General features: G+C 39.4%; 2 protein-coding genes across 9 annotated transcripts in view; one reads left to right on the forward strand and one right to left on the reverse strand.

Moving 5' to 3' along the window:
- GIGYF2 (GRB10 interacting GYF protein 2) overlaps window positions 1-20,644 on the forward strand; it is a 75,076-nt gene that overhangs the window by 24,952 nt on the left and 29,480 nt on the right. For 7 of the 8 annotated variants that reach the window (XM_077785622.1, XM_077785621.1, XM_077785623.1 and 4 more), the window contains 2 exons: window positions 3,710-3,821; window positions 4,362-4,402. The exons of the other annotated variant lie outside the window; for it this stretch is intronic. In XM_077785622.1, the coding sequence (XP_077641748.1) occupies window positions 3,710-3,821; window positions 4,362-4,402 (153 nt within the window). The remainder of the gene's footprint in view (window positions 1-3,709; window positions 3,822-4,361; window positions 4,403-20,644) is intronic. 8 annotated transcript variants of the gene reach the window in all.
- KCNJ13 (potassium inwardly rectifying channel subfamily J member 13) lies at window positions 10,048-18,229 on the reverse strand. Its single transcript, XM_021544363.3, is given in 5 exon segments — window positions 10,048-10,670; window positions 11,526-12,006; window positions 18,059-18,078; window positions 18,081-18,165; window positions 18,167-18,229. Coding segments are annotated over 5 exon segments (1,272 nt in total).

Genomic DNA, 20,644 nt, shown 5'->3' on the forward strand with positions numbered 1-20,644 from the left:
CTTTTGGTTAAGACTGTTATGAAGGGTCCTTTACTTCCTATTAGAGCTCTTTCCCCACCCACCCTCTGTGCCCTTTGTAATCTGTTGTTGCTGCAGTTGGAAAGTGTGTCAATGGTGTGAAAGTGTAATGTTTGCATATCTAAACAGCAGTAGTTGAACTACAGTTATTCTGTTTTTTCCAAACAGTATTATGACTGTGATTATAGATCCTAAACTCCAGTTATGTTGTAATTTCAAGAATTTGCTTCTTGTATTCTGTAAGGCTTTAGGCTTTTTTGTAATGATAATTAGAATGAGTTTGTGCTGCTTCTTACCCTCCTGCTTGTGTCTTATATTTTTACTTAAATTCAAACTTGTCTATTTTTCAGGTTAGAGACTTAGCTGTTATGATTGCAATGTCCAGTGGATTGATGTCCTTATCCTGAGGTTTTTGAGAAATTACTGAAATACAAATTGCATATTTGCTCCACCCTGTTATTAAATGGAAGGGTTTATTGACATTTATTGACTTTGCATTCAGTACTTTGTGCATCAGATGCACTTTGTGTGCTGCTTGTGTGCCAGGTGGTTTTTGTTCCAGAAGTGGCATTCTGTTTAAAATAATCCAAGGAGTGCAGAAGCAGAATGTCAGGTCGTGTGCTTGTGTGCGCAGTTGTATCCTCTCTGCAGGCATTTCTTGTGCATTCTGTGACCAGCATTAGCTGTGTACTTTCTGGTCAGACTCACCCACATAGTACTTGCTGAATGACTGACTTTGCACACCACAGTTTCCCTTGGCTGCTTCTCTTATGTAGCTTGGTAGGATCTGTTTGATGCTTCCCACACTGTGGTCTGCTTGGTGTCTGCTAGGGCTGCACATGTGCATCTGCTTGGCACTGTTGGATGGGCCCATGTTGTTTCCACACATGGATGGGGTGCCAGCACAGCCAGGGCAAATGTGGCTTCAGTAGCCCTGTCCAGTATTATGTGGTATCACTGCAGCTGGCAGCTGAGTACTGTAACCCCACAGGCAGCCTTAAACTGAATGCCTAAGATCAACTGTTTGGACATTTTGCAAGGTTATTTTTTAATTCAGACCATTTTGGTGGCTGAGCACAACTGAAATATTGATGGACCACCATACAGGGGTGGTGAGTGGGAGGAGGTTTCTCAGGCTGTGATTTCACATACTTTTAAATGGCCCTCAGCCATGCTGCTGGTAAAACAACTGATTCTTGCTCTTATACAGGACACTTGCTTTATTTGCTAGTGAAATGTCCTATATCACCCATGCTCTAGCTCTGGTGGTGTGTGGCTGCTCCCAGCGTGCAGCATACACTTACCCTTGCTCACCCTGAGAGAGGAGCCCTGCAGTGCTGCTGCTGCTGACTGTACAAGCCTGCTTTGTTTTTGTTGGGAAAGTGTATGCAGCTTCCCACCTCTGCTACCTCAGAGACAGGAGATGAGTCAGTGCCTTTGTTCTGTTTTGACTCTGTGAATTGCTTTTGCTTTATTATCTCTTGTGAGAGGAAGGAAAAGAGCTTTCCTGTAGTGAAGAAGTTAGGCAAAGATTGCTATTGAGTGAGCTGCTGAAATTTTCCTGGCTTTTAGTTGTAAAGAATAAAAACTTTGAGTCCTTTTCTGGGATTTTAGGGGACCCACAATGCTTTAACTGGATAAATATCATGCTGGTTTTGATGTTGTATTGCTTCTTCCTGCTTTTTGCCTTTGCAACTTGTTTTACATGTGTGACTATGGTCAACCTTGTTGTATCAGAGTTGCCATAGCGAAGGTGTTTCTAATAACTCTCCTAGGTCTGATGCTAATTTCTCCTCTTACTTTGAGTGCTCAGTCAGCTCCTCTGCCTCTCCCTGAGTTTGTCTAAAAACAGCTATGCTGAGTATGGCATGGGCTTGCTCAACTCCATAGTGACCATAGTCTAGTAACAGCCAAAAGAAGGCATCTTGGCAAGAGAATAAGGACTGAGAAAAACACAAAGGTGAAGAGGCTTAGCTGCCAGATGTTTGCAGCTCAGCATATTTCCTGAACCAGATGTGGCCACCATTAATGAAATTTGTTTATCTTTTTTGAATTTGTCCAGTCTTCATCTGAACTTAGGCATCCTCAAAACTCTGTGGTAAGGAAAGCTGCATCTCTGTGATTCTGGAAGATCTTCCACTAATAAACTTTGCTGGTGATAGAACAAGATAGTTTTGTCTAAAGGGAATGTTAAAATTGTTGGTTATACACCCTGCAACAGGTTCTGCCTGATACAAAAGCAGTTGTGTATTTAAAGACACCAATATGATTATCTAAGGATCACTTTTCTTTTTCTCTGCCTGAAAAGCAGCTTTCTGCCCTTTTCACCTACCACCCCTTCTGAGAGATTTGGTATAGAATAGTAGTGAAACTGTTGCAACTGCAACTTTGATGATTTCAAATTTCTCTGATCATAAGATCCTGAAACATGATATGATTCCTTGATACATCCAGTGTCTTTAGATTTTAAATGTAGAGGCTTTTTATTATTACTTTCTTCAGAAGACTGCAGGAACTGCAGTCCATTCTGAAGGTGTTTGTTTCCTGTTTCATTTGGTTATTCTCACTCCTGCAGATCTCTGGCCAGTTTTGCACCTCATGCTTTGAGATGTTTTTTTTCCTTGAAGCCTGGAAGAGAGAAATATGAAAAGATAGATGTTTGAGATACTTACACAGCCAAGAATTCCTGTTACCAGGTGCTTTTTAGGTTCTAAACTTGACTGTAGAGACTGCATGTGTATGTAGGCAAGGCATTATCCTAACAACTAGCTGTTCCACTTGTTCATCTTATTTCCATTAAATCTTGAAATGGTAAATTAGCTGGTTAGAAACCTGCCGTTTCTTCTGCTGGAGCACTATGTGAAGCAGTATTTCTCTTTTGCAGATCTGGAAATTTCACCCCATCCATTAATCTAACCAGTGCTGGAAGTTGTTTTGAAGGGCTGGGGATGTATGTGGGTGTTGTTTTCCTGTTGTGTAGGGCTTGTTTTCTTTTACCCAAACATCCCCATGCCTTTTCAAGCCCCAAAGATGTGCTTTGAGATGCTGTGCTTGGGGATATATCTGTAACTTTTTGGCTTGAGGCTTAGTACTTGGTAGTTGCCTATGGAGAACCATTTGCTGAAAAAGTCAGTAGGATAATATTTAAGCTATAGCTAATGTCCTTCTTCATTCTGATCTGCCTATAGCCATCTTGTGATCCTCCTTTCTTCCCACTGATCCTGAGGGGGATTTTTGCTGGCAGTCACTAGAACTTAATAGCTTCCTTCTCGTTTATGACCCTTGACAGCAAAAATTAGGAGTACATCCACAGTGCAGTGCCATTGTACTGGAGTTTGCTGTTAAAATTAATATGATTTTTGTGTGTGAAGCACACATGTGCAATGTGGATGTTATATGAACAATGCATACTTACTTGGTAATTTCTCTTGGGTAAGTATCTGTGTTTTTCTGCATCATATTTATTTCAGAATTGTTTGCCTGTTCTGTCTGGTCTTGCACTTCTTGATAAGAATTTTTGGATAAGACTTTTTCTTCAGTCATTGTTCCTTTTTCCATTTGTCCCAGATAATTTCACTGGGACTTAAGACTGCAAGATTAGTTCTTAGGGACACCAGGAAAGGGAAACCTACCTGATTCTTACAACTTCTATTATTATTTATACAAACACTTGTGTTTTTTGTCTTTTCAGGCAGAGGCCGAGGAGAAAGCGGTTTCTACCAAAGAAGTTTTGATGAAGTGGAGGGTGGATTTGGGCGAGGAGGGGGCAGGGAAATGCACAGATCACAGAGTTGGGAGGAAAGGTAACAGAACTCTAGCCCTTAAAGTTTTTTACACACATCTGTTCAGCTTCCATTTGTGCTTTTGACTTCATAAAAACACTTTAGGAGAGGTAATTAGTTATACCTGTGAGTGAAGTGTCTGCATTTCTAAGATGGAGTCAAACATAGTAATGTTTCTTGAGGTTCTGGAGAAAGTAAAAGAACATTTCTTGCAAAGATTTTTTTCTGCTGAGTTCCTGGAAAGAAGGAGCTAACTACTTTAAGAGAAAATAAATTATGACAGTTGCAATTGAAGGCTGGTGCTAAGGATTTGCTTCAGTTTTAGTCTTGACACTGTTCACAGTACTTAGGGGCACATTTGAAAACATACCCAAGGGCTGTGTGTGTATTTGTGTTCCTGAAAATTTCAGTTGTTACTTGGATCTCTAAAGGTAATGTCCATCAAGCTCCGATTTTAAAAAAGTTCCCACCAAGTAAAGAAAACCAGCAAAACCAATACCTAAAATGAGTTTTTGGAGTAGTTCCAAAACCTTATTTGAAACTTCTATTCTGCCTTTCTAGGGGAGACAGACGCTTTGAAAAACCAGGGCGAAAAGATCCAGGTATGGTTTTGTTCCTGTGTGGGCAGAAAATGGGAGGGAGGAGCAGGGTGTGCTTGGGGGAAGGGACCTGTACATGTATCAGCCTTTTTTATTGCTCCAAGTATATTGTTGATACAAGATTCATGATACTGTGCCAGGTTGCCAAGTGTGTTCTCAAAGTGTTGTTTCTTTTACTTTTTGTTGTTCTCACTATGGGCATTTAAATGTGGTAGATAAGAAGCATGAGGAGTATGTAGGTTCTGTTTATTTAATGAAGTTGTCATGTTTACAACTGGAACTAAGTTCCTGTACCTCTGTGAAATAAGCCTTTCCTGATTAATAGGTGTCCTGTGGTAATATGCCTTTTTTCAGTGCAGGTTTAAACATTCCTAGTGTGGGCTGTTTTTGTACCCAGGACTTCTTGACCATTTGAACTTTTAATTTTTTTGAATGCTTGCTAGTGTGAGAAAGATCCCAGCAGTGTCCTGAAATTCACATGCTGATGGATTTACTGCTGATCAAATTAGTTAAGTCATCATCTGAACCTTCAGTTGAGTCTGGTTATCTGCTCTTTTGTCTCTTGTTCCTCTCCTGTTCTGTTCCTGAAAAGCTTCACACTGGCTGTGTTCTGGCAGAATGCTGGATCCTTAATTGTGGCTCAGTACATCTGAACATCCAGCTGAAATTGAGTTGGAATGGGTTTGTCATCTTGGAGATAAAACATAGACATTCTAAGGGTGGTGGGAACGGCAGGGCAACTCTGGCTATCTGGTAACTGCAGTGACTTTTGCTGTGTGTGCTCATGTGTTGCTTGTTCTGTGGTGTGCCCGTTCTCTTTCTCCATGGCATGTTTCCATGTGCATGGAGCACAGCTGTGCCTACTTGGAGGTTTTGTACTAGTAAGAGCTTACTGACAATGTGTCTTATCTATTTAGGGCCCAAGGAGTCTTGGCTACCTACCCTTCTTGGTAATAAGCTGAGAAAGCATAGATTAGAGGAGATAATTGCAGGTTGAATTTAAAGGCAAACCCAGAGAGATCCAATTGTAATTAGAAATTGACAGGACTGTATTTTAATCCCTGCTAGCTGTTGGTATTTTTGTAGTAAGAGTAGCATAAATTGCCATATTTATAATTTTCTGGATTACCATGGTGACACATGCCATAGGAGTTTGCTTTCAAAGCCCTTCCAGTCCTCTCTCAGTATAGGAATTGTTCACAGCTTCTAAAGAGTGCTTTTATTTTTCTGCTTGTTAAGTTGAATGTTAACACAAAATTAGAAGTGTACGTTTTTCTCATTGTCTCCTTTAAAAAGAGGATACTTTCTAGAAAATAATTTGATAATGGTCAGAGATTGGCCAGTTTTAAATATCAGTAGTGAAACTCTGGACTTTCCGTTTATCTATCTATTCAGAAATCTTTTGGGAAAAATGAAAATGGGGGAAACTAAGTACTACTGAGATTTCAGGACTGCATTTTTTACCAAAGAAAAATGGATGTAGAAGTAGTATCTACTATGGTTGATTTAGTTTTATTTATTTAGCTGCTACTTCTTGTCATTAGAAATATAACAACTCCAGTTCCAGGGTATAGAATGTACCACGTTTCTGATAAAGAAGGATAAAAATATTACATATTGATATAGAATCAGATGTATTTCTCAGCTGAAATTGAGGAGAATTTACAGTGTGCAAAATATCCTTTCAGAAGTTGATGTCTGCCAGGGGTTAATCCTGCAGCTAGTGTAGAGCATTCTTTATTTGTAGCAACTGCTAGTGATGAGGGCTCTGCTGAATGTGTCTTCCAAGAACTGTTCCTAGGGAAGATGGTGTCCCTGGTGCAATTTGTTGGAAGCTCATTCTGAGAGATGATGTGCTTATTGTCAAATTATGAAATGTTTTGAGTACCTAACTGCTTTTCTTTAGTCTCTTGTATTTTTCTGCTAGTCAGTATGAGAGGCAAAAGACCTTCAATCTTTCTGAAGTTTTATTATAAAATTATTGTTTACACAATAGTATTGCTATGCTAGAGGTTAATGTTGCAGTAAGTGGGAAGACCATTTCATTCCCCCTTTACTTCCAGAGAGATAGGGTGGAGAGCACAGAACTATTGACAGAAAGTGTTGGTCTGTTCTGACTCAAGCCTTGGTTAATTACAAATAGTTATTGTTATGCAATAGCTTTCCAATGAGAAAATATTTTGAGTGTGAGAGAGGGATACAGATGTGCCAAAACAAGTCCCAGGTTAATAGCAAGCACTAGTATCCACACAAAGCTGTGGAGGCAGAAAGGAATTGACGTACAGATTATAATTCAGGCTCACATGCTTTAGCAGATGCCTGTACTGGTTTCTGTTACCTTGGTTAAACTCCTTAGTTGAGGATTTTATTCTATAATTTTATCATGCTTCAGTTTTTCCTTGGTGTTTCATAGAACCTTGGATTCAGATTACATAATTTACTGAGTTGCCAACTTTTTCATGTTCTTTGTTCTGGATGATCCCATTAGAGAATTTTAAAGAGATCAAATATTTAATAACTTCTGGGTATTTGTAATGGAGGACAATGCAAGAACCTTCAATTAAAAATCAAGAGATTAAAAAAGTAATAGAAATTCGACAAATATGTCTCAAATATGATCAGTATTCTGTTGTTAAAAATTAACGATTTCTTTTTCAGTCCTCACAACAGTTTGTTAGGTCACATTTGACTGATTCTCAGCATAAACAGTGTCTGTTCCTGGTTTCAGCATGCAGATTGCAGATGCACAAAGTATTTGCAAGTTTGTTGCAGATTGTCACAGTTCTGACAGACTTCACTTCGAACCCAGATTGTATTTGGAAGGCTGAGGCCATTAGCAAAGAAAATGAGCAAGTTGCTTTCTTGAGCATGTCTGTCTCTTCACAAAAGCTGCTTAATTTTCTGTGCAGCCTCCTGACTAATATCAGCTTAGTAGCTGAAGGGATTTGGTTAGTTACCAGCAGTTACAAACTGGTAGTGAATAATTGTTATGTAGTAAACAGACCTGTTAGTAAGTCAGTTGTGGAACCTGGTTGAGTTCTGTTTTATCTGTGGGATCTGGTTAGGTTCAGAAGATTCAAATATAAAAGGTGTATTCAAGTGGCTATAAAAAGGATATTCAGTTTCTTTGAAGCATACTTTGCCTCATTCTGCCTGGCTTGTTCTCCTGCCATGTCTTGCTGGCAGCAGTTGCATTCACAGTAGGTTCATCACCAGTTTGCTCTTGCTGTACTAAAGCATGGAGTGCTATGTTGGTGCATCAGAGCCTATCAGCAATTTTCCTAGGTTTCTACTCCAGTTTGGGCTGTGGCATATTTCCAGTACCTTCAGACATCCATGACTCACCAGTTTTCTGGAACTGTAAAAGCAATATTAATGTATTTTCTGCCATTGTTCTGATGTAACTACACAGTTCTTTGTCTAATTTGCTTTTGCAGTAGCATTCAGTTTTGTATTCCAAAATGTAATATTTCAAGATTGCATTTAGCATATCCTAACAACATATTTTTTTCTTTATGCTTAGTGTTGTACTCCCTTTTAAACCAGATCTGTAAGAATAAGATTATTTTAAAACCAGGACAACTTCAAAGTATCAAGTAATAAAAATCAAACAAAACAGCCCACCTTTGATTAGATATGAATTGAAATTTGAAATAGCTTTGTATACCTTTGGCTCTAAATAATGAGATTATAGTCCCATGTGATATATGGAAGAAATAATGCCTCACCCAGAATGCTGTCAAACAATATTCAGTGCCTCACAGAGAATGCTGACCTATTTCAGCTTTTGCATGGGAATCTTACTGCTCTTGCATTGGTTTTTAATTTGTAGGACTCTTATCAATGTCTAACATTGATAGAGAATGTGGAAAAAATGCAAGAAATAATTGAAAAATTATTGGTGTTGACACAAAGGTGGAAAAGGGTTCTTTAAACTGTATGAGTCAGTAACTTAAAAAAATGTGATATAGAGGGACGAAGGCAGTGTAACTTGATAGTGTTCTGCTTTCCAAGCTCCACAATAGTCACAATAGCTTGTCCATAGAATTAAGTTTGAAAAAGATTTTGGGAGTGTCTGTGGTAAATCTAATCTGTCTGAGTTCTGCAGTGGGGGAAGGCAACACTTGCACTATTTTGGAATGAGAGCTCAGTTGGAACAAAAATGTGACCCTTCTGCCTCTTTCCCCGACTGTGTGTGGAATGCTTCTGTGGGGTGATTCCCCAGACCCTAAATCAAAACAGCTTTTTGTTGACCCTGTTTGGTTTATGAGCACACTTCAGTGAATGGTTTTGTGACTTGAGAAGAATTCAGTTTAAGCTGTCTCATCAGGTAGCTTGAGACCATTTTTCCTGCTGCTGACCACTTGGGTGAAGTTAAGAGGAGGTATATTTGGTAATGTCTTATGCTACTGTCAATTAAAGTTGCTATTTATGCCATCTGGGTTTCTGGGAAAAGTCTTTTACCTTTGAAAGGTAACTATTTTAATTCTACTTGAGTGTGCAGGTATGAACACCTCATAGACACTGCTTTTTTTGAGAGCTTGGAAGTAGTTATCCATAATGGTGTATTTCCTTTAACATCTTAAATTATTTAGAAGCTTCAGAGGGGCATCTTAATTGCAGTAGGTTTATGAGGCACTTAAATACAGAAGTCTCATGTATAGTTTGTTTTAATTTTTTATTTCAAAATTGATTCAAGTGTCTCTAAATATTTTTGTGCTGTGTGTACAGGCAAAGATTGATGTTAAAAAGCATAAAATATCAATGGATGCAGTTCTACTTCTCATATATATAGTGCATCTTTCTGGGTCATACATACTTGAGATAAGCAGCGCAAAGGTGAAAACGTGGAATTTATGGGCCTTTAAAAAAACCCTATATTCATTCATTAAAAATTGTCTTTTTTTTTTCACTGCTAAATAATTTATTCAGTGTTTTCAAATAAGAAAAAAATTTCCATTGCAGTATTTCTCATATACACCCAGATTTTTTGATAGTGTCTTCATAGACCTGTCTGGGAGTGAGATGCTCTCTTATTTGGCAGAATGAAGAACTGCATTTAGGTTTTACAATTTTGCTTAATAAGCACAGCCAAAATGCTGTTCATTGCTGTGAGAGATTGGCAGGACTTTCATCCATCTGAAAAATGATGTAAGTCTGCATTCCCAAAGAGTTACAAGAGAATAGAAAAGCTAGGCTTTTAGATGAAAAGGGTTACTTATTCCAGAAATCATGTATTCACTGAATGACCCCATATTGTTTTCTGCCTTTGTTTTGTTGTCTATTTTGTCACAAGCTGGTTAATTATGACTTTGATCAGCTATGGGAGTTTTGAAGATCTCTCCTTTCAGGTCAGTGCGGTTTTAATCATAGCCTGGTGAATTCAGCAGATAGTTCTTCTAATTTCCCAAGAATTAGTACTGTGATTCAGGCACCTGCCTTCATCCTGGGTGGTCAATGCAGCCTTTCCTCAGTGGGCACACACATTTTCTTCACTCCGTATATCACATTGTAATCAAAAGCATGGGACTACAAGAGAGAGATCGCTAGAAGATGGCAGGGCAAGGAAGGAAGGAAGTTTTTAAATGGAACCCACAAGTTTGATGTAATAATAATTAAAAAAGCACAAAGTTCAAGGTCTGTTATCTCTACTCTGTGAGACCAGTCTCCAAGAGCTGGAAGCTGTCAGTATGCTGTCCATTGATGCGGATCTCCTTGTCAGTCCTTTTTGGACTCTTTGAGTCAGCTGCAGCTGGGAGCTCAGGGATAGTCTTGTCAAAATTCTCCATCTTGGTGTGGTATTCACCTTTGGCATTGCGGGCTAGCAGGGAGGCAAAGCGGTGGTACACAAGGATCTCTGACGGGAGGTAGGATGTTCTCCTCTGACACATTTCTCCTGTGCCTTCCTGCACAGCAGACAGGAAGACAACCAGCTCAAAGTGGTGAGGAGCTTCTCTTTGAAGGAGAGCAGCCAGTGGGCTGGATGCAGTGATGCAGTGGTAGTAGGTCAGTGGGAAAATGAAAAAAGGACACTCGTCTGCAGTGACGCTGTCCAGGTGAAAGTCAATGCTAGTTTGGTGCAGCTGGCCACTCTCTTGTTCTTGGTAAAGTATAGCAGAGATCTGGACGCTGGTGAGGGGGCTGGAGCGAATGTTGGCCACCTGGAACATGAGGTGAGGCTTGCCCTCGGTGTGTGTGACCACGGCAGAGCGTGAGAAGCGGATGGAGAGTGCCCGGTTCTTTGGGCGTGCAATCTTGGCCACAAAAGCACCTGGAGTATGGGAAAGAGCAAACTCGGTGTGAGCATGGGGCCTGGGCTGGTTCCCTGCAGGCTCCAAGGGAGCAGAAGCAGACTGAGGCTGGAAAGACTATGTTTGAAAACTGTTAGGTTGGTGTCATACTAACCTGCCTTTATTCCAAAAAGTATAGCTTTCATAAAATACTTATTTTTCTAAATTATGTTCACTTATTAATATTTGTAAGTTAACTGTAGCTGTAAGGAGGCTGTTAGCTTGCCCCAACTTAACCATAATTGATAACAGGAACTGCTCTTGGTATGTTATACTGTAGAACAGTATACAGTACACCGTAAACTAACCTGTGTATTTCCAAAATATTTTGAACAACTTCAAACATGAAGAATATTTTAAATAACTTAAAATACCTCAAAATAGCTGTGCACTGTAAAAACTTTCATTGCATTGGGTACTGAGGAATGCATAAACAATGAGTTAAAGATCAATGAAGATAGCTCAGCTAGATGAAAGTATGCCTTAAAAGTTAAAACAAATTGATTTTAAATATTGTACTTATATGGTGATAGCTGAGAGAGAGAATGGTATAGGAAAAGAATGATTGAGAGTGATATGCAGTGATCCATCACAAGTATTTTCTAATTAATAGTGAAATTCTTAAGTCCAGATATTGGTAACACCTAATTTGTCTTTTAAACACCTTAATGAAAGGTGTTTAACTTTTAGTACTGCATAGCTGAAATCTTGTCATCCGTGTAGAGGCAACCTTAATTGTTCTTTCATATATCAAAATGAACAGTATTTATTTCTAGCTCTATTCTTAAATCCAGTTGTTATGCCTGTTGTGTGTAAAGATGCGTAGGAATGATTACCTGTGAGGAAGGCTTCTAGCATGAGCCCCAGGACCATCTGGATTGCCAGCAGTGCAATGGCACTGGGACAATCCCCACTTGGGAACATGGTGCCGTAGCCAATCGTGAGTTGTGTCTCCAGCGAGAAGGAGAAGGCAGCTGTAAAACTGGTGATGTACTTGACACATATAGTGTGATTGTCAGGTGGAGCATCATGGTCCAGCTCCAGGTCCCCATTCATCTCAGCCAGCAGATACCAGAGCACTGCAAAGACCAGCCAGTGAATGACAAAGGAAGCAGAGAAGACAAGCATCATCCATCTCCAGCGCATGTCCATGAGTATCCCCCACACGTCTCGGAGGTATGCCACACCTCTGCCTTGGGCACCAGCCATGTGGAACGTACTGTGCCCATCCTTAGTCACCAGCCTCAGGTATCTCTGAGTCAGGAGGGGAGTGCTGGATTTGGTGTTATTGCTCTCTATAGTGTCTGTTGTCATCTTCTAGAAAGGAGGAGAAAGGAAAAAAAAATTATACAATGCCACATATTTGTATTTTGCCTAATGTTCACAGCTTCTGACACATCAGCAGGGGTAGAAATACTGCAGCCAACAAAGGAGGGCTTATACATTGCAATCCAGAGAAGATTAAGTCAGGAGCCTGGAGAGGAATTTACCACTGTTTGTGGTAATACTTTGCAAAAAAGATTAGGTTTAAAAATCTGACTACTTCTCAAATTCTCCCTGCTTAGCTGTTTAAATATAAATTTCATACTTTACCTTCCTAAATTTACATTGGAGTCACATGCTTTAATTCTTTGGGGGTGAGTGGGATGGGATTAGGCATATTGTGTGTGAAAAGAAACTGAATTTTGCTGATTATACCAGATTTTGTAACTTGCTTTGAGCAGAGTATAATAATTTACCAGTACCATTATGAATACTATTAACAATAGTATAGTATTAAGGAAAGAATGTTATATTATTTCTGTAACATATGTATGCATTTTAAGAGACTGCTGTACTATAGCTACTAGCCCTTTCTGACTCTTCTAGTTCAAGAATTGTCTGTTGTCTGCACTCACCATGTCCAGTTAAACAGAACTACAGTATTCAGGGCAGAGCTGCTTTTAGGAGTCTGAGGCTGTTTATGTAAGGATCAGGTAAAAAGAGGGCAGGAGAGCAATTCAGAAAATAGACTGTGACATACTTTCCAGTCTAGTCTGCCTGAGCAGTGCAATTATTATTAGTGACCAAATAAAATAGGCCAGCAGGCATATGGGAATTAAGGTGGAATTGCAGATATGGGAAGCAAAATGGGTATCTGTAGGTATTTGGCATATCCTTTGTTTGCTTTTAAACCTCAAAGCTTGTGGAATTTGCCAGAGCTGGTGAATGTCTTTTGAAAAGATGGTGGTCACTCAAATCCATTTGTTTTATAAATACTGTATGTTTAAAGTTCACCTGGGGCAGATTAAAATTAAGTACAAGTTTGTGTAAAATAGAGACTTCATGATGTGTACAACCTGTTTAAAGAAAGTTGTGAGGAAGCTTGTTTGTAGAGCAACAGAGAATTTAAAAATACCAGTAAATTCTGCAAACAATAATTATATGTGGTGTATTTAGTCAGTTTTGGTTTCCTATCAATTTTTACTTTTCTTTAAATGATGGCTGTTGCAGTCTATTACATTTTTTTGTAGAGGAATTGGCTTTTTCCTTTTGAGCAGTGCCATCTTAGTTTTCTCTTGAAATGCATTAGAAGTAAGGATCCTGAAATTGAGAATGAATTTATGGTAGGTGAAAGTTTGTCTTGTGATCTTTGATCCTGTAAACCAGCAGTTTACATGACTGTTTGCTTAACCTTCAACCAAATTTTAATAACTACAGAAGATTCTCTTTTGCTTTTACTTGTGTTTAATGCCTACTGAGATATGAGGATTGACATCACAGTGACAATTTAGCTAATTTTTTTTTAATTTTCTCAAAGTCATCCAGCTATTACTGCTATCCATACTGTACTCAGAGGGAGATAAAGAAGTGGTGATGGCCTGAGTGGAATTTGGTAGTTTTCCCCTTAATTTCAATTTTCCAGTTCACATCTCCCAGGAGGAATATTTTAAAGTCATTCCCTGTGTCAGAGACTGCAGTGGACTTAGTGAGGTTCTCCTGGCATATGGTAGCAGGCTACATTTCTTGGGGGATTTTGGTTGTAGTCCATCCAGTTTATAGCATAACCCCCCACCTTCACTGAGTTGGCTCTTCAATCTGCTGCATAGCTCCTTGAATGGCAGTTCTCCCTCTTGCTGTACAGTAACCTGAATGTAATTATTTCTATTTCAGTAATCCAATGATTAATGACTTGTCTGTTAAGATTGAGACAAGCCCTTCTGGAGGCCTTGAAGGAGCTGGAAAATGTGGATCTCTGGATGGAAAGGATGATGGGGACCATGCTCAAAATGAGCTGTCAACAGTGCCTTGGTTTTATCAGAGTAAGCAGTACTCACAAGAAACACTCCCTTCTTTGAACAGAGAACACTTAGAGAACAAAATGCCCCCGAGTGCATCATGCATTCAAAACAAACCAGCAAACCAACAAAAAACCCAAAACAATGAAACTCAACCAAAAGCCAAAGCTTGTATTTTTCTGTAAATTCTTTTGGTACTTTGAGGGCAAGGTCTCCTTTGTAAACGCTAAGCAATATGGGTTTACAGAGCAAATAGGTCTTGTGAAAATGATTCTGATGCTGACTGGTGGGTGACAGAAGCCTTTTCTGTGGTGTTATGTATAAGTAAAAAGGGAAAACGTTCTTAAGATGGTACATTTTTTCTGGCTGTGCTTCATATCACGAGTGCTAAGGCAGTGTGTTTGAATACTACAGACTTAGAGCAAATGCTGTCAGCATTGTAGGATCTCAGATTTGTTGATTAAGGAGCTTCTTAAGGTGGTGATTAATCGCTTAATGTTGTCTTAAACTCTGAAAAAAATATCAGTCAAGTTCTTTGGGATTTTTTCAATGGGGGAGGATTGATTGCTGACAGATTTTGAAGGCACTTGAGAAAGAGAACCTACGTTAGCCCCCAGCAGCACATTTCAGAACAGTCCTGTGTCTCTGCTCTTTGAGACTGCCAAGCAGGTGAATTTGCCTTCTGAGGTTAACCAGGTCGTGCACTGTTACAGTGCTCTGATTTTTCTAGTCTAGGACTGTTGAAAATGTTACTTTTCTATTTCAGTGACAGGGATAGCATTGGAAATGTGTAAGCTTGAGTTCCAAAACCCCTTTTTACAAGCGCTGTTGATGGATTAAGAGCCACAGGTCTTAGCTTCTTGGAGTGAGAAAAACAGATAAGAAACTGCAAATAGACACTGAGAGCAGTGCAGTTGGGTGTGAGTAAGAGGCAAAAGAGCAACTGCCCTGTGGGAAATAGCTTACCCCAGGTTGGAGTATCGGTCCTCTGTGTTCTCAAAAGCAGAGGCAGCTTAAGAGCAGATGAGACTTTGAATTTAAAAAGTGTTAATGTCCTCTGTCTTCTCCTTTCCTTGCTCATAGTTAAAAAGTACAAATACCTTCTTTCCATGTCAGTGATAAATTCATGACATTATGAAGTACAATTTCAACCACCTGATTGAATCTCCTGCCATGGTCTTTGAACCCACATTAATCCCTGTTTCATTGTATGTTTTAGGAAAGACATTCAGTGTTGACTTGAGAAGAAAAATTTAGTGTTTTTTGGAGACTGCTTGTCTCTGCTATAACATATATGTAATGTTTCTTATCCAGGTTTGTCCAGTGATCTCTCTCAACAGCCTTTTTTACATTATACGGTGGGTTTTGCTTTTCCTGGTTCCTGAGTCATGCAGCTGTTGATGAAGCTTTGGGGTGTTTCTTGTCCCTCCATTTCTCAGCTGATAGCCCCTGATTAGAAAGACGGGAACTGTCAGAAATCACTTTCCTAAACCACTTTTGGCATGCTGATCAGTCCCTTATCACACATTTGCTGTGTGTAATCCTTCCTGTTTATCTTTCTTTGAAAACTAAATTATCACCAGTGTCAGTCAGTTCTTAGTTTTTTTTGGTTTTCAGTTTTTTTATCATCTTGTCCCTCATCCTGGCTTCTTTCTTTTATACACTCCTCTAAGACAAATCAAGGTAGGGTAAGTACTAATTTTTTTTTAAAATCACAGATTCCTTCTAGCAGTGGGACAGGTTTTAAACTGACCTGCCTGGCTAATGATTTATGTGTGATAAAACCTTGCCTTACAGCTTTGGGATGTTGCTTGCATTTTTGAAATTCATGATGCAGCATGTGGCTCTCCCATGCTTTGCATTTTTGATTGAGGTCTTCTTCCTTGTGTTGTAACAGCCTTTATTGCATTCCTGTTCCATGCCACCACTTCGGTTTCCTCTCCTTTCCTCTTGCTTAGCTTTTTCTTAGGACTTAGGTAGGGTTGCAGGGAAACTCATTGGCAGCATTGTGTTCATTTCCATTTGCCTTCTCAGTTGAAGGCATTCACAGTGACACTTCCAGCCTTTCTCAGCTTGATACACAAATGCATCTGCAACATTTTGAGGAGCCCGAGTGAGGACTTGTGTTCAGGGTTGTGTTCTGCAGTGTTGCCCTACTACCTGCCCAGCCTCTAGTCTGAACAAAGTCTCTTCTAATTGACGTTGGAAGGGATTTGAAACAGTTTATGCTGTGCTGCTTTGTTCTGACTGGAAAGTGGTCTTGAGGACTTGCTATTTTCTGGGAGTGACTGCAAAAACTGCTTATTAACTGCAATATCATTCAAAGATTTACTAGATTCCGTGTGGTGGCATGCCCCTGTGGGGATGTGTACATTCCTTCTTTACATGGCCTGGTTTGCATGATCATGCACAAGCTTCAGATTTAAACCTTGTCTGCTCTGAGCTGGGATTGTGCAGGTCTTTTGCTGTCTCTGCGCTTTGCAACAAGAACAAACTAAGAATATAATTTTTAAAGGCATTTTTCATGCTATTAAAATGGCTATTTTGTGTGTCTTTAGATTATTGTGTATTGTTTTTTAAGACTGAATGGCCACTATTGGAGATGGTCTGGCATTATTAGGAAATGAAGTTTTTTTCAGTATGAATGAAATTATATGGATCATGTAACTTAAATTAGCGGACAGTCTTAGAAATGTAGGAAGTAATTCAGCTTGAGAAGCTGCATTGGTTGAAAGCTTATGCTTCTGTTGTGAGTAGAACAGTTAACATTTCAAACATATTTGTCCATTTGGTTTTGTAGCTAATGCCTCATTGATATGAATAGAAGTAGTTTGTGACAAAACTTACTTCTGAGCAGTGTGCAGAATTAAGATAAACTTTCAGAACTTGTTACATTTATAAGTAGGTCTTGTTAAAATGGAAACTTGAATTTGTTGACCCCAAGTTACTTTTTTCAAAGCAAGTGCCATAAAGGATAGGATGTGAGAGCTTGTACTTTTGATTTTCTGTGACAGTTTATTACAGAATGCACTTTAAAGAAAGAGGTGGTAAAGTAGGAGAGTATGTCTTATAGTACAGAAAACAAGGCTGCTTATATACTTGATTTTTGGGAAGCTAAATAATGCCCCATTTTATATATAATGTATTTTCACATAAGTACTCTGAGGATTCATATTAACAGTAATTCTTGATTTTGAAGTAGCACCTGAGTGTACCAACTACTCCGGCCACTTTTAGAGAAGCAGAAAAGCAACATTTAAGCCAAGTCTTGGTAAAGGCTTTAAAATATTCCAGTATATATTAAATCCTTATAAAGAAACTTAAATGCAGAATTAAATATTAGTAACAGAGGAGTAATTTGATAGTTACTAGGAAGGGTTTTATTTGATGTAAAGCTGCAGTAATAGAAATTTGCTGCCACCCTTGTTTTATGGAACTTGCTGTTTTTGCAGAGCAATCTTGCCCTGTGTGATGCAGGATTTCCCATGGCTTGCCTAGAACGGCTGAGTTTTGCAGGACGGTGGGGTTCACTCCATGTCCGTATGTGGTGTCCTGGGCAGCAGTGCCAGCTTGCTCTGTGTCCATAAGCACAGGGATGAACGCATTGATGGAAAACTGTTGATGTCTGAGATACAATTGGAGATGGTAAAAACAAATTTGAAGATGTGAAGTTTGTTTCTTGTAATTTGTGATGGAACTGAATACCGAGTTATGAGTGCAGCAAAGTAAGGATGACTTCTTCATAATTCTTGGCCAATTTCATGACATGTAGCTGGAGTTTGCAAATGCTTCCTGTCTGCAGAGCCTTTCCAGCACTTATCTCAAAAACTTTCTGAAAAAATACTGCACAAACACTTTGGATTTGCTGTGTGCTCTTAGGACTGTGGTCACGTGAGAGCATTTTCTTCTTTTTGAGGGGGAAAAAATCAACAACCATTTTGTTTAAGGTGATACTTAGTTTGGCAAGCTTTAGAAATAAAACTCTCTGCCCTGAAAAGAATGTTGATTTCTTTGATTAAAGAGTGACAGAACAATTCAAATTGTACAATAAGAAAAAAGGAAGAAAAAATATGATGGTTTTGTGTACTTACCAGTCTTCAGAGAGTCTTCTGCAGGAGGAGGGGATAGCCTGGGCTCCAGGAGAGGGACTGCTCTGGTCTGGTGTACTGGTCCCAGCACTAGCAAGAAACTTCCCACAAGGTGGTTGGTAGAGATGTAAAAAAAAATCCCAAAACCTTTAAAAATGGGTTTGTATGTCTCATTCCTGTGTTTATATGCTGAGGGGATTGGTTTCCATCTGAAGCTGATTTGATTGGTCATTTTGTCTGTAGGGGGGCTGGTTGGCTCTGATCATGTGGAAAAGAATGCTGGTTTGTTAGGAGCATTTCTTTACCCAACACAAACTCTTAGCGGCCAAGGAGAAATCCTTAAACACTTACTTTGGAGAAGGGGTGCCTTCCTCCTCACCTCCTTAATCAAGATAATTTTTTAGGTTTGTGTAGCCTAAAGTTTTGTATGAAAGTTGAAAAGGTCAAAATTCCCTTGGAAAAGCTGGGTGGAAAAGTTCCTATATTGCTGCTGAAAACCCACACTGATACCGTTTCTCTAACCAGTGTGAACAACTGTTTGTTTGGGTGAAGATGAGACATTCTTGTGTCCCTCTCCTGCTCCACTTCTTCCTTTCCTGTTAGGTCCCAAAATCTGGAATGTGAATGGAAAGGTGGATGCAGCCTGTGGAGGGTGTTGCTGAATGGCAGCCTAATGCTGCTCAGAAGTTGTAGACCTGGCTGTTTCCATCTCCACATTGCTCCTTTGTGAAAACATGGAATTAATCACAGGATTTTGCTAAAGCCTAGGAATGAAACAAGGCAGATTAGGTGGCTTGCTGATTCCACGCGGCAGATAAAACCACTTTAGCTTAAGCTGTTTGCTCTTTCACTCATGAAATGAGAGGAGTTGCTGAGGGTATGTCTGAGTGAGCAGCTGTGCAGAGTGGTCAGTGTGTTTCCCTGCTGGACCAGCTCTAAGGACAGCTCTGAACACAGTACTGGTTCACTACTTATTTTTTTTTTTTTTTTTATCCCTTGGTGAGCTGCTGATGTGAGGGTTTTGACTGAACGTCAGATGTAAGAGGATCTGAGAAACAAAGGCTGTGGTTGTTTGCAGTAAAACTACTGAAGGCCTGCTGGGAAAATCATTAATGTAGACTTTCCTGCTTAGGAAACAAAATCCTCCCTATTTTTTCTTCTTTAACCTTCCCCCAACCCTAAATTGCAAAACATTAATTTTTTGCTTCATTAGTATGGAACATTTTAATACATGTTCAGGCACAGCACTGAAAATTGATAGGCATAGTGTGACTTTGAAAACCAGGGCAAATAGTGTAGTGCCAGGGGACTCCCACCAATGTGACAAGGCTGTAGGACAGTGTGACTCGCCCTTCACCCTTCCCTCCACTGCAGACAGCTTCACTTAGTCACAAGTAGGATTTTGGTTTCAGACAATATTTTCTTAGAAACCCTCTTTTGAGCTGTAGAAAGCATTTGTTGTGTGGTCACTGGTTTTCTAATCTAATTCAACTGAATGAATTGGAAATCTTTACACAGTTGTATAGCTGGTGAAATTAGGCACAGTGTGTGTGTTTCAGATGTCTTATGGACTTGAACTCCTGTTAATTCCTTTGAATCTGTTGGCTCACACTGGCAACAGTAGATAATGGCCAATTTATTGAAAAATTATGGGATTATATTTGATGTATATTTGATGTATGTTTTTGAGACCTGCTGTTGAGATTTTATGCAGAGAGATTGAAAATTTGAAGCTAGAAATTGGATTTGGAACTTCTGATCTGTCACTGGGAGTCACTTCATGGTATTTGTATCCCTGTGGTATTCCTAGCATGTCCAGTAGTGTTCAAATGAGAAAGTAGGCTTTCTTTAGAAGCATCATCTTAAGGACATTTATTTTATTCTTCTGTAAAATAAACTAAGCAATTGCACATTTAAGCAAAGTTATTTCAATTCCTTTAAAAACACTGACTGTAAAGGTTTTTATTTTTATCTTCCTTTTGAGGAATTATGTAGGCAGGCAGCAGACAGAAGAGAGCAAGTCAAAGTACTTAATAGACTCTCCTGATTCTTGCCCCTCTGTAGAGCAAACAGCAGTGCTGTCAGTCACAACTTCTGTTTATTCTTTCCAGTCAGTGAGGATGGCATAGGAAATGTGGGCTGACAGCCTGGAGAACAGAAGTTATTTGCCATTCTGTTAGTAAGTCCTCTTCATAAATGTGTTGCCATGGGGCCACATCCCCAATCCAGTTTGTTGTCTGCAGTCAGTATCCCTTCAAATCAGTGTTACACAGCTGTAGTCTTTTCTGGCTGGATACCACTCGGCTCTGTCTGAAGTTTTCTGTAAACACCATTGCTGGCTTGGTGACAGGCCTGAACAGAGGTGCCCTTTTACTGCTCCTTCTCTTCAGGAAGTCCAGTCAATTAGTCCAAGGCAAAACCATAGATTGCATTTTAGTTTCTTTCATCCTTAAAACATTGCCAAGTCCTGACTCTGTGATCTAAGTCATTTCAACTGAAATGATTGTTCTCAAATCTAGAAACAGTTTGCAAAGAACATGCTGGCACTTTAAAAGTTATGAATTTAGATGTAATCTGTAGGAATATTCC

This window comes from Lonchura striata, chromosome 10 (assembly GCF_046129695.1).
Source record: "Lonchura striata isolate bLonStr1 chromosome 10, bLonStr1.mat, whole genome shotgun sequence".
In the NCBI taxonomy this organism is placed as follows: Eukaryota; Metazoa; Chordata; class Aves; order Passeriformes; family Estrildidae; genus Lonchura; species Lonchura striata.